The 13,203-nt window shown below is 44.4% G+C and overlaps 1 protein-coding gene and 2 long non-coding RNA genes across 4 annotated transcripts in view; 1 reads left to right on the top strand and 2 right to left on the bottom strand.

The window, feature by feature from the left end:
• Positions 1-177: 177 nt before the first annotated feature.
• Positions 178-2,097, bottom strand: LOC136291809 (uncharacterized). The gene is made up of 3 exons (XR_010721742.1): positions 2,029-2,097; positions 1,877-1,930; positions 178-1,214 (listed from the first exon to the last, which is right to left on the bottom strand). It is a non-coding gene; the product is annotated as an uncharacterized lncRNA (long non-coding RNA).
• A 4,685-nt stretch (positions 2,098-6,782) lies between these two features.
• Positions 6,783-7,117, bottom strand: LOC136291808 (uncharacterized). Its single transcript, XR_010721741.1, has 2 exons — positions 7,052-7,117; positions 6,783-6,908 (listed from the first exon to the last, which is right to left on the bottom strand). It is a non-coding gene; the product is annotated as an uncharacterized lncRNA (long non-coding RNA).
• A 5,486-nt stretch (positions 7,118-12,603) lies between these two features.
• CLMN (calmin) overlaps positions 12,604-13,203 on the top strand; it is a 75,334-nt gene continuing 74,734 nt past the window's right edge. For both annotated transcript variants that reach the window (XM_066188742.1, XM_066188741.1), the window contains exon 1: positions 12,604-12,837. In XM_066188742.1, coding sequence (XP_066044839.1) covers positions 12,756-12,837 — 82 coding nt within the window. In that variant the 5' untranslated portion in view covers positions 12,604-12,755. The remainder of the gene's footprint in view (positions 12,838-13,203) is intronic.

The raw sequence follows: 13,203 nt of genomic DNA, 5'->3' as shown, positions 1-13,203 counted from the left end.
GTATGAAGGCCTGTTCGTATGGAAAAGTGCTGCTGGGATTCAAGCCATTGCTTATATTTGTACTAGGTCTGTTTTTTCATGAAGTCTCTCCAGTGTGATACTGATGATAATTCTTGCCTGACTAGACAGCTCCATGCCTGGACACTGTTCCCAGAGACAGAAAAACCTAGCCTGATAACTCACATTGGTGAGACTGAAGTGTGATAGGGGTAAAAATAATAACAAGTATTTTTAAATATGTGTCTACTTCCAAGTTTCTACACAGAAATCTAGAGCTGGCACTCCTATAAGATTTTTACAGAGTGGACATTGTTTCTGTCTGACGATTTCAGCAAAGCAGCTGAGCATGTGTTTAGATATGAACGATGGTGGGAACAGAGAGAGAGAGAAAAACATGATCAAATGTGGCTATTCTTCCTAGGTGAGCCTGGATCCTGGAGATAACTGGGATGAGGAAGTGATCCTTAGAACTTGGGTAGTTACATTAGGGTTAGCCAGAAAAATGTTACCTCTCCAGAAAGGAGGGAATTGGAAAGACATATCTTGTACTTGCAGGATATATAACAATGCAAATATAAATATATAGCCAGCCTCCAAGTCAAGTCCTCTCCAGCATCATCCCCATGGAATGTCAATAATTCCATCATGTCAGTGTCTGGTACTTGTGCAGGAAGAGGTTAATTCCGCCTCAGCCTTTACAAAGTAAAAGCTCTTGTTATTTTTGTTTTGGTTTGGTTTTTTTAAACTGTGTGAAGAAAGAGGCAGGCTTTAAATATTTGCGTAGGCTGCTTGGCAACAGATTGCATGCGATCTTTACAAAAACAATGAGCTCTCATAGAATTTACATTGTTTGAACTGGGTGCTAATGGCTTCTGACCAGTGCTCAATGGCTGGTCTGTGGGAAGAAACAGGGAGAGAGGTGTTATATTGTGCATTGTGTGCTGCTGCTCCAACTTTCCCAGAAAGAGGCGCTGGCAGAAGTTAAGGACCAGGGCAGGGCGGGAATAAAGCTGCGGCTTTTACAGCACAGAAAATGCATGAGGTGAGAGCTGACACTGGCTGTGGCTGTGCACTCAAGGCTGCTGTTGTGGAGTTAAATCTGCACACACGACATGGTGCTCCAGATGTAACCGATGGCTCCAGAGCTGTCTCCTTTGGTCTCAGGAAACAGCAGTGTTCCCAATATTTTTCCCTCAGAAACGACGTCTAGTTGTCTGCAGAAAGAGTACTATTAAGCAGATTGCAATCCTTTCCCTATCAGCTGGGAACTGATCTAAAACTGATACATCATCTATTTAGGAAAGGCAGAGCATCCTTGTGCCTGCAGTTGTTCAAAAATAATTGAAATCAACTCAGAAATTATGAGATGTCTCAAAGCAGTAAGCACTACTTACTTTGATTGTTTGTTTGATTGGCCCTTTCACCTCTAGGATACAACTGGAACACGTTTTCTTAGGTTTCTTCCAATACTGTTAGAGCAAAACTATACTTCATCTCTCCCCCAAATTTTCTTTCTGGCACGGAAAAGGACTTTAAAGCAAATATCTTTTGCAACATCAGTAAGAAGAAATCCGAGAATTTCTGGTGCTTTCCATAATCTGGGGAGATTACACATTTCCCTACACTAACAGCCTTAGGTTAAGAACTTTGGAACCATTCCTGGTGATCACAGAGGGGTTAAGCATATGCAGTACCGACTGAGATACTCAAAAAGAAGACATAAAAGAGCATAAAAGACATAAAAGAACATGGGTATGTCTGATACCCTACCTTAAAATAGGCACAAATAAAAACTCGGATCACTATTGCTTCACTTTTACCAGCCAAAATACAGGCATTGCTTTCTATTAATACAGGGAATAATGAAACCACATACCTTTCCTGAAACTACCTCCACATGAAGACACACGAGTGTAGCAGTTCACAAGAGCTGGGAAAAGTAGGGCATAGTAAACCAAGATCATCCATACATAAATAAAACAATACGAATTCAGAGAAATAAAGTGATTTACATATGATCATGTATACCCTAAGTCACAGCCAAAGCCAAACTAATATCCAGACTTTTCAAATTCAGGTGCTCTACATTGATGATGCTGATAACATTCTGTAAGTGTGTCACGACTTGTGTTTTAACTCTCAGAACACACCTGAATGGGGAAGATGAGCTCTTGACAAGTATCACCTGGTAACAGGGCACCCACTGACTCCCTGATCCTCTCTTTGCAGATATTGTGTCAATGTTTATGAGTCTTTATGAAGTTACATAAGAGGAGCAGGAGGCAGTCACTTCTTGTGCACAGATGTGTGCAACTCATAGAAATAGTGCTGAACCAACCAGACATTCACATGCTCATGTTCCACCAACAACACTCTTCTGTTTACTCCCATATTTATTAATTCCATACATGTGTATATACAGGTACATACACGATAATTTTATACACACCTTTGGCAGAAAGGCCATTCCAGTTAGGTACACACATGGGTATGAACTGTGCTGTAACAACCATCTAGCAACATTCATTTTCAAATGTTTGCTGTATTGACTATAAATTCAGGATAACCTCGCAAAAATGGACTGTATAATTTAGTGACTCGTGCTGAATTGATAGAAGAGGATTAAATTATGACTATCAAACCATTCACCTTTGTCAGTGGATCTAATCACAATCTGTTTGATAGCGACAAAAAAAAAAAAAAAGCCGTCTGACGGCAGCTTTGTAGCTTTGTGAATGAGTGAATTAGTTCTCAGTGGCTGAGCACTAACTGCTAACTGTTATCACTTCACAGTTGCTATTATGACTTTTGCTTTGCTCAATGGCTTCATTTTCCAAGGTAGAAATCTGTAAGGAATGGAATTAAAATACTTTGACCTACTCTGTGCAAGAGCTGGAAAAACGAAAAGAAAAGCAATAGTCTATTAAGATAAACCCCACAAAACTAAAGGCAAAGGACCATTAGGCAGATCCTCTTATACAGCTTTTATTTTACAAGTCATTATACTTCACACAATTAACCCACTTTTGAATAAACTGTACTGTTAGTATGGCACATCTTCTAGAAAGGCACGCTCTCTCTCTGAAGACATTATGAGTTGGCAAATCGTCATTTCTCTGGATGACTGACTCACTATTAAAATCTCCTCATTTGGATTCATCTTGGCTCCAGCTTCTGGCCATTGGTTTTTGTCTTTCTTGTCCCCAGTGCATTTTAAAACCCCTCAAGGCCGGGTGTTTTCTTCTTAAGAAGGAAATTAACTGTGTGTGTGTGTGTGAAGAGCCCTGAACAGTTTGTCTCTTCATCAAACACTTCAGGGATGTTTCTCACCAATGATCATAGGAAAGAGTTCCTGGACATATGTACATATATACATATTTTAAAATCAGTTGTGCAATAAAACGCAACAAGATTTGTAAATGCTGGTAAAAATCACTGAATACAAAAGGCAGAGCTCTCCAGCATGCCTACATGTGGTCACACTTTTACCTCATCATGGAATATCAAAATGCTCCCATAAAAGTTTTTTGGATCAAATGGGATAAGCCATTGACTTGTATAAAAACATGAGAAAGAAAATCTTTGATTTTCAAGTTTTGTCCCTTTTGGCAGTATTACGAGAGCTTAACAAAATTTGGAAATTTGTCAGATTTTTATCTCAACAGTTCTGCAGTACTGGAGATAAAAATTGCTGTTGGGACTTGCATTCAAACCCATCACCTGCAACTGTGTTGGTTTTGCGAGGTAGGAGATTGCACCAAATGCCTTTTCTGGTCTCTTTGAAGGGGAGAATTGAGGGTATTTTCAATCTCCAAAATTTTTTCTCAAATTAGACCAGCTGAATTTTGTACTGTGGTATCTATGATCATCTGCCAGTTCAAGTCAAGGGAGCTGCAACATAAATAGATGTACTCCTTAAGTCTCTCAGAAGCAAAGCACAAACATTTCCATCAAAGCTGACTTAAGTGAGGATGCCTCATACTTTTGCCTTCCTTGTTAACTGTTGTTCATTTTTGCAAAGAACTTATTATAACAGGGGAAACAATGCATAAGTACATACAAATCCATCCCTTTTTTTTTCCCCTCAACCTAACTCTCTGATACAGAAGGACTGGGTGATACAGAGGGAGGTTGGGCATGGGGAAAGGCAACATTACTGAAATTCCCATATTGAACCATGGGCAAGTTGTCATTTCAGCCTGCATTTCAAGTTCATGCACACACAAACACCTACAAATTGAGCACAGAAAGTTCTTTTTGGTACTTGATACCCACAAGATATTGCTGTTGTTCTCTCTCCAGATTCTTCTGCTTAAAGGATGGGTTTGAAATTCAGAGTTTGATTTGGAAAATGAACAGATCAGAAGGAAGTGGGCAGCCCCCTCTCACTAGAAATCCTTTCTGTCTGGGGTGTTGCTCTTGAAACCAACACTGAGGGCCCTGCTGACCACAGCCAAGCAAGGACATCAAAACCTGCTTAAACAAAGACTCCACTGTGTGATCTCTGACATGACTTTTAAGGTGATTAGTCTTTAAGGGCATATTGGTTAGAGGATGACAAACCCTGACAGATGCTTGCAGTTAACTGAGCTCAGGTGAAATACCACCAACCATGACTTCTAAACTGCCTCTACAGGCACCACAAGGACATTCCTAGCACTCCTCAAGGTCACACTTTGAAACATGATAAAGAGAAACTTTCTAAATCATCAACTTCCTTCTGCTAAGGAATGACTGATGGGTTTTAATTCTCCTTATTTTCGGAGGCTTCTGGCAGAACTGTGACATTAAATATTCAGTGAAATATAAGTAAGGTTTGAAAATGCCTGCTCTGAAAGAGCTTGGAATCATTAGTGAGTGCGTCTCATACTGCAAAAGCCTCCGTCTGGCAGGTTATGCATCGGAGTCTTCCATTTCTTACCCAAAAAATTATCAATTTATTTATCAGCTACAGGATACAGCTCCTCCATTTGAAGCATTTATATATCTCTGTTACTTTCCAAGCTAATATTGTTTGGGAAGGTCAGGGAAGGAAGCTCTTCTCACATCTCTTTCACAATCAAACTGACATGACATTGGATGTAAAATTGAAACCTCTTCTTCAGGCAGGAACAAACAAATAGGAAAAGGTGGAATTGCTTTGGAAGGGTGCTGCATTGACAGGCAGTTTAGCTGAATGTTGCATTTGAAGAATATTTGACATCTTCAGTGCTGTGAAAGAGGTCAGGCAGTTCAAAAGAAGCCTTCTTGCTTGCTGGCTTCTAAGAAACCAATTCATTTTGTTACTATGGTGAAGTACGCAGAATAGATCACACATAATTCATTCCTCCACAAACATTTTATTGCAAAAATATACTGGTTGTTTTCCATAATACCAAATATTATTTCAGGGCTTGTAGATTTTGTTTCAGACAGGTTATGCAAGGAAATTACAGAAAATTGTTATATACAAGAGATTTGAAATACGCAGATGGAAAGCTGTGCATAAAAGTCAGCAATGTTAGCATTGTTTATACAGCAACTGCAACTGCAGTGCTTGAACACTACTAATTAGCTGCTGCCCTGCTTCCAATCCTAATATCAATGGGGTAAAAAAAAAAAAAAAAACAGACCAAGCAATCTCCATTTTTACTTGAAGCATTCTAGTTGGTGTTGGAGAAAGCTGATCCATAATTTACCCCGTATTAAATATTTGTAGTTATGTCCAGAAACAGTCTTTGCCAGTGAGTACTATCACAGAGGCCTTGACTTGTATCTCTGGGGTATACAATGATTGTACCACAAGTTTCTCTACCAAGATAATTGAGGCAGAAGAAGGTAGCTAGGCAGGCCAGGGTGACTCAAAGCTGAGCACAGGGATGGCCACCCCTGAGCAACCTTCAGCTGGATTGCTTCTTCCTGCACCACTTCACCAGCTGACACTGCTCTGCAGGACCCACCATCATCACCTGCAGAGACATCCACACAACAAGACACAGGTTGTTGTCCCTCTCTCCTTCCATGCAGTAAGCCCTGACACAGAACTGGCCCCTCTGTTTCCTGGGTTACTGTTTAAGGCACTGCTTGCACCAGGCTGGCATCTCTACCTTTGCATGGAGATCAGACAGAATGAACCCATGAAACTCATGTTATGGGAGCAGGTTCTGAAGAGACGGAAGCTCCCAGGAGATGCTCAGATGCTCTCAAGGTGAAAGCTTTGCTTCTTTGGTGTTTTCCCTGGCCTATAGGGTGCCATTCAACATCTAGAGCTAGAAAATTGATCCCTTTACTGGTAAACATTGCAACCTTTGTTCAGGATCTACTGGGGAAAGAAATCTTCACAGTGTGCTGAAGCACACAGAAGGGAATCTGAAGGTCCTGAATTCAGCTGGTCACAGATGAATGAGAGCAAGTCAGGCTCAAAGGGGCAGAATTACACAATACTGTCACATGGATGAGACAACTGCATCCCGCATCCATCAGAAACAGAAGAAAAATAGAAGAAGAATAAAGGGAAAAAATAACAAACAAGTTTCCAAAAACTAGATGGAACTTTTTCTGTGTCAAGTCCTCTCTGAATCAAGGAAGGATTTTGCCCTAGGAAGGGGAGATTTTGAATGAAAGGCTCATGGCAACAGAAAGAAATCAGCTCCACAAGTACATAATATTCAAATGAGTTTTACATAACTACTCTCCTTTTCTTCCAACTTTCATCTGCATGAAAGAACAGCAGAAAACCAAACTGAATGTAAGAAAACCAGCCTGAAGGCCAGAGAACAGCCTTTCCTATTGCCTCTGTCAGATAAAGCACATATGTTCTCAGTAAATCACACTTTAAAATGAACCACACTTACCAAAGAAAATGAAAAACCAACAGAGGGTGGACTGAGAGTGACCCACACAGCCTTGCTCCCACCACACCAGCTGTCCTGATGAAGAATCAGAAGGAAGTCACCTCTAGAGCACTAGCACATGAAAGTTGTGCCTGTGATCCCACCCCATCACCCCAAGAGACCCAGACTTGAAAATACCCAAGAGTATTTTGTTACTAAGTCAGTCCAAACCACCTTACCTTGGTAACAAGCAAATAAAACAAATTCGCCTTCCAAGTCAGAAGCCACTGTAACTCCTGGCATTAATCATGGACTGTGTGATGAAACTTATACAGAGCACATAAAGACCTTCCAGCAATTTCCATAGTCTATTTATTGCCAGTATGTGGCAACAGTTGTTGTGAATCACTGTGGTTCACCAGTGTGGTGGACTTCTGGGAGTCAAGGAAGGAGGACACACAGCAGAGGGAGGCTGCTCAACATTACCAGAGTTTGTAAATGTGCTCAGTGGTACACTGAGGCAGGGCCATCACTCCTCTTCCTATCTTACCATCTGAAAATGACTAAGAGGAACATGGGTCTACTAGAGCACAACACTCCTATTTCTAAGCTGGTATTCATTTTATTGATTATACACATTTTATAAATTAATTTATTGCTAGTTATCACACTTTGGTTGGACAAGTAGATCACACATTTTAGTGTACACTCCCTTTCCTTTAAAGAAGTCATAAAGCACTTATGTTTCATATCTTACTTGATTTTTTTTTTTTTTTGCACATGACCTTACTTCCTCCGGTTGCTTAATCCTCTTATTACATTTTTCTCAGTGTCTCCTCTTGACTTGGTTGAATTAGACTGTTCTTTTCTCCCCTGAGTTTTTTTGGTGTTTTGCTTTGAAAGTCTGTTTTACATGGTACCCCTCCCATTGTTTACATGTGTGTGGGAAGAGGAGCCAGACTATGGGGTGGCTGCTGTCAGACAGGGTAATAGAAAATAAATCTTCGCTTACCTGTTCATCTGGGAGAGCTAATGAGTCTTTTCTCTGGGCTCGCCCTTCTTGGTATTTCAGATATGGGCTAAGCAAGGAAAATTAAATGTTGATGAGACCTACAGTGGCATGATTATTGCCTTAAAATGGAGTGACCACTCAAGGTGGTCTGTTGTAATATATCTGTGAAATACAAGAGTTAAATATGAACGTGGATTACTTTCCTGTGTTAGAGACTTTAACTTTCCTCCTTTTTTCTCATTCAGCTATAGGGTAAGACAGTATCCATTTTCAGTCCTCTTCCTGTAAGACTTCAGAAAAAGGGTTAAATTGAGTGAGATCCTCACATATTCTGCAGCCCCTTTAACAAGCCAGAAGAACATGCAAAGACTCAAGGACTATGCCAGTAGTGCAGGGGCAGGACCCAAATGCCCACCACCTTTCCTGAAACACTGCTTGTCATGGGGAGAGAAACACCTCACAGAGTGCCATCTCTGTGGCACTCAGCAGGGATGTTTTGGGAATGTGGGCAGAGGAAGATCTAGAAAGGATTAGTGGAAAGTTGTGTTTGTAGCTCTGTGGTCAGAGCAGCCATAGATGGCTGAGACATGCATGGATAGGAAGTTACACTTCTCTGAGGTTTGGACTGAAATGCAAGATATTTTCACTTGTTGCAAGATAAACAACACTTTTTTCTGGTCACCACTGGTTTAGAACTATTTTAAACAAAAGCAAGAAAAAATCCATTCCTAGAATGACTGTTCATATGGAGAACTCTGTTTATAAAGGCAAAGCAAATTAGCTACAATGGCATAAATGTCTTCCTTAATTTCAGAAATAGCTTCCTTTCTGTGAGATACTTTCCCTTGCCATTTTAGCAGGAATCACAAGGTACCCTCCATCTGGACAGGCACAAAGCTGAGCTGCAGAACTTGATGGCTTTTTCCCTACTATTACACAACCTTCAAGGGTAAATTTTCTTCTCAAACTGAGAATTCAACTCATTAAATCACTCAGTGGTAAGATAGGCAAAGGATGGGAAATGAAAAGCTTTTAACATCTTTATTCTGCATACACTAAAAAAAAAAAAAAAAAAGATAAAGGCTATGCAGAAGAGTGGTAGGTTCTCCATGAACTTCCTATCAGACTCCCTGCCTTCTCATATGTGACCAAACTCTTTTTTTAATAAACCCGCTATTATAGTTCAGAGTCTCTGCCAAGTGTTTACAGCATTGCCCTAAGTAACAAGTCTGAGCCAAGGGACTTAATTAAATCTAACCTGCTTTTTCAGTTATAGAATAGTCCTTTAACATCAAAAGGCAAGTGGACTTTGTTAATAAAATCTGAAATCACTTTTTGTTTAAGAAAAGTTCTCTACTCCTCACTGCATACAATCAGTTACTTCTTAGAAGGCATACAGTATTTTCACAGATAATTTCCACATGTCTTTACAGAGTTTGCAACAACTAACATAACATCTGGTGTTCTAGCTTTATATGAGAATCTCAGATTTCATACTTTCTTGCTGAGGTGATTCACAGACCCCAGGTTGCAGGGAAGAACTTAAAAACTTAAAGAAAAATGTTTATACAGGATGCCCTGTTATCTTACAAATTTTAAATGTCCTTACAATTTTAGAGGCTTACCTTTCCATTTTGGAGCACTTGGTTCTGCATATATTGCAATGTTTTTTACAATTACCTCAAAGGATGTTCTACACCTGAGGGCTTCTGCTAACCACAGAGCTGATTGGGGAAGGTGCTGGAGAGCCATCTGAAAGTCTTGGATGGACAAACGGCAGGTGACATGGCTGCTGCCATGGTACACAGCTGTACATCTGCTAAGTGAAACTGCATCAGGGTTTTCATTCACAGCACCTCATGGTGTTAATGTAAGATGAGGTTGATGTGCTGGGACAGAAACTGGAGTGATCAGACCTGGCAGAAGGGCTGAATCCCAGGTTGAAGTCCTGCTTGACTTGCTGGCAAGAGAAGGGCAGGCTACTCTGCTGATGGTTTTGCCTCCACTGGCACAGGCAGAACTGACAGCCCCAGCCTGTGCTGCTGCTTGACCACACCAGCCTCTGCTATTGTGCCTTCAGAGTACAGGGCAACACAGAGCAGGTGTTTTCTCCAGTAAGAATGGTTTAATGCCTTTTTCCTCTCTCTAAGCGGAAGTTTTAACTTCTCTGTGCCCACAGTGTTAATCATTTACATCTTAAACCCAGCCTGACTCTGAGACCCAGACTGTGCAGGTCAAGTGCAGCTACCGGGCAGGCCTGGCAATGCCAGTGACGTGGGCTGCTCCCTCAACCACCATGAGAGTGGAGCTGAGCAGAGCGGCAGCTCTTGCATGAGGATAAGGAAGGTGAAGGCAGTAATTAGTTCTAGGGAAATCTCCAAGAACAATGAATCACAGCCATAACATCCCAGGTCAGGTGGGGCTGGCAAAGAGAAGTTACAGCAGAAAGAGCGTGGCCAGAATGACCAGGGCAGTGACTGTCCTCCTGTACCTGGTACTGGTGCAGCTGCACCTTGAATCCTTTTCAGTTTGGGGGCCTTCATTGCAAGGAAGACATTGAGGTGATTGTGGAGCTGGAGCACATCCAGCCAAGGGCAAAGAAGATGGTGACAGGTCTGAAGCACAAGTCATGTAAGGAGCTGCTGAGGGAGGGTTAGCCTGGAGAAAAGAGGGCTCAGGAAGGATCCTATTACTCTCTACAACCACCTGAAAGGAGATTGTAGCCAGGTGAGGGCCATGCTCTTCTCACAAGTAACAGGTGATAGGACAAGAGGAAATAGTCCCAAGTTGTACCAGGGAGGTTTAGATTGGATATAAGGAAAAGTTTTTCACTGAAAGAGTTGTCAAGCATTGGAAAAGGCTGCCCAGGGAAATGGTGGAATTCCTATCCCTGGATGTATTTAACAGACTTGTAGATATGCCACTTAGGGATGAGTCTGTGGTGGCCCTGAGAGCTAGTTTGAGAGACTTAGTTTGATGTCTGAGCTTGATGCTCTTAAAGGTCTTTTCCACCCCACACAATTCCAAATCTGTGAGTATATGATTCTACTGCTGAAGGCTGCAGGTTGGTTTGCTTCTCCTCATTCATTTGCCAGCATCTCATACTGCCTCCTTTTGTCCGGCTGGTGTGCTGACCATAGCAAATGGCCACTCAGAGGTCTCACAAGCAGGCCAGTGCAGAATGGAAAAGGCAATTTAGAGAGCTCATGACACCGCAGCTCCTGTAGGTTGCTCACATACATGAGGACAAAGCCTCAGCTGTCCCTATCCGGTACTGGGAGTAGCCCTGCTTCAAGTTGCAGCGTGGATTAGGGATCTCCAGCTGCCTCTGGCAGACAGTATTTCAACTGATGCTGTGAAGTCATTCACCTGTTTTTCCCACAGGCACACTTGCTCAGTTTCCAGCTCCACCTCTAATGTGGTACTGATGCATTCAGCCCACTTGGATAATGCCTGGAAAAAAAAAACAAACAAGTCCTCCCAGTGTAAAATGAAGGCAAAGCCTGGCATTGTGATTTGTGCAAATCTATCTGAGTTCAGACACTTTTTCTTTTCCACAAGCCATTTTTTCTGCTCCTTATATTCAGGTTTCTAAACTCTTTGTCATGGCATTCATATGTCCTTACACCTGTGCAAAACTTTCCAGTCTTGATATGTAAACAGCTGAAGACTGCCTCAGACTCTTGGAGACTGCATTTTGGGATAGCAGACTGCTGCATGTTATAGTGGTGACGAATCCTTATTAGATGCTAAAAGGGGTGACTTTGCCTTCCTACCATCTCCATCTGATTTTGAGTCGTAATGGCAAAATCACCAGTGGAGGCTGTGGGAAGAGAGCTGCATTCCTGAGCTGGGTGAAACAACTGGTTGTGTGGAGTGTTTGCTTGAGATCACATAAACACTTTAGACTTGAAAGAGCCACAATTTCTAGATCCCAGTTTGTTTATATTTAACTTTGTAGATTTTGCTTACATGTTTTGCTAGTCTAAGTCTTGATGCTATACTGGTCTGACTTGATCATGTCAAAATTTGCTGTTTACTAGCACAAAGGTACAAATAGTGGTATATTGCAATGAAACGCCTCGTATGCAAATGAAATGCTCACGCTGTTCATCAGGTTTGTAGAGAACAGATTTCAGTGACACCCAAGGGCCTTGGTAACAATTACTGTCCAAGCTGGATGAAAAACGTTGTCTATGAAGACAGTCAATGGGAGAATTCACCTCGAAGGAAATTTGTGAGCCTGAACAGGCTATCAAGAGCAAACTAAATCAGTATGCAACTATTAGTGTTTTTAATGTGTAGTGTCACTGATTTCATCCCCATGAGGAAAACCCCTCTGCTGCTCATACTTTTGTTCTTCTATTGCTGCCGTGAGTGCTTGACACTTGTTCTAGGGACGAGCCTCCTCCGGTCCCCAGGTACGGCAGGAGGACGCGGGCACAGGCTCGGCGTTGCTCACGGCGCCCCTACCCCGGCAATAAACGCGTTTCCACGGGGGACGGGCGCGGGGTCCCCGCAGCGCCGGGGCCAGCCCCGTCTGTGCCCGAGGGGGTGGCCGGGGCGGGCCGTGCCGGGCACCCCGCGGGGCCGGTGCGGGGCCGGTGCGGGGCCTGGCCGCCGCTGAGGGGAGGAAGGGGCGGCGGGCGCGGCGCTGCCCGCGGCGGAGGCACGGCCGGACCCCGGCCCGCTCCGCCCCGCGCCAGCGCCGACGCTCCGCCGCCCCCGGTCGGGCGGGCAGAGGGAGGGAGGCGGCGAGCGGGAGCGGAGGGAGGGACGGACGCGGGGCGGGGCGCAGCCGGCGCGGAGAGGGGCCGCCCCCCCGCCCGATCCGCTCCGCTCCGCTCCGCGCCCGCCGTCGGTGCCGGTGAAGGCGGCGGTGGCGGTGCCGCCGGCTCCCGCCGCCCCCCTGGCCCCGGCCCCGCGTCCCTATGGCCGGGCAGGAGTGGGACTGGTTCCAGCGCGAGGAGCTCATCGGGCACATCAGCGACATCCGAGTGCAGAACCTCCAAGGTAAACCAACACCCCCGCAGAAACCCCTCCCTCCGCCCCCGCGCCGCCCCGCTCCCCTGCCCCTGCTGCTCCCCGCGCCGCTCCTTCCTCCGCCGCCCGCTCCGCGGGCCGCCGTGCGCGGCTCCCGCAGCTCCGCGGAGCGGGGGTGGCGCGGGCGCGGGGCCGGGGGAGGAGGAGGTCGGCGGGGCCAAAGTTTCCCCCGAGCGCGGCGACGGCCCGTCCGGCCGCGGAGAGCCCCGGAGCTGGGGCGAGCGGCCCCGGGGCAAGGACGGGGCGCGGGGGCTCCGCGGTTCTGGGGATGCTGCGGGGGTGGCACTGCCGTGTCCCCCCGGGCGGTGCTGCCACCCACGGCCTCCCCCGAGGACC

Source organism: Chamaea fasciata, unplaced genomic scaffold, assembly GCF_029207755.1.
Source record: "Chamaea fasciata isolate MVZ Bird 193981 ecotype frontalis unplaced genomic scaffold, bChaFas1.0.hap1 SCAF_7, whole genome shotgun sequence".
In the NCBI taxonomy this organism is placed as follows: Eukaryota; Metazoa; Chordata; class Aves; order Passeriformes; family Sylviidae; genus Chamaea; species Chamaea fasciata.
This window is presented reverse-complemented; position numbering and strand designations above follow the sequence as displayed.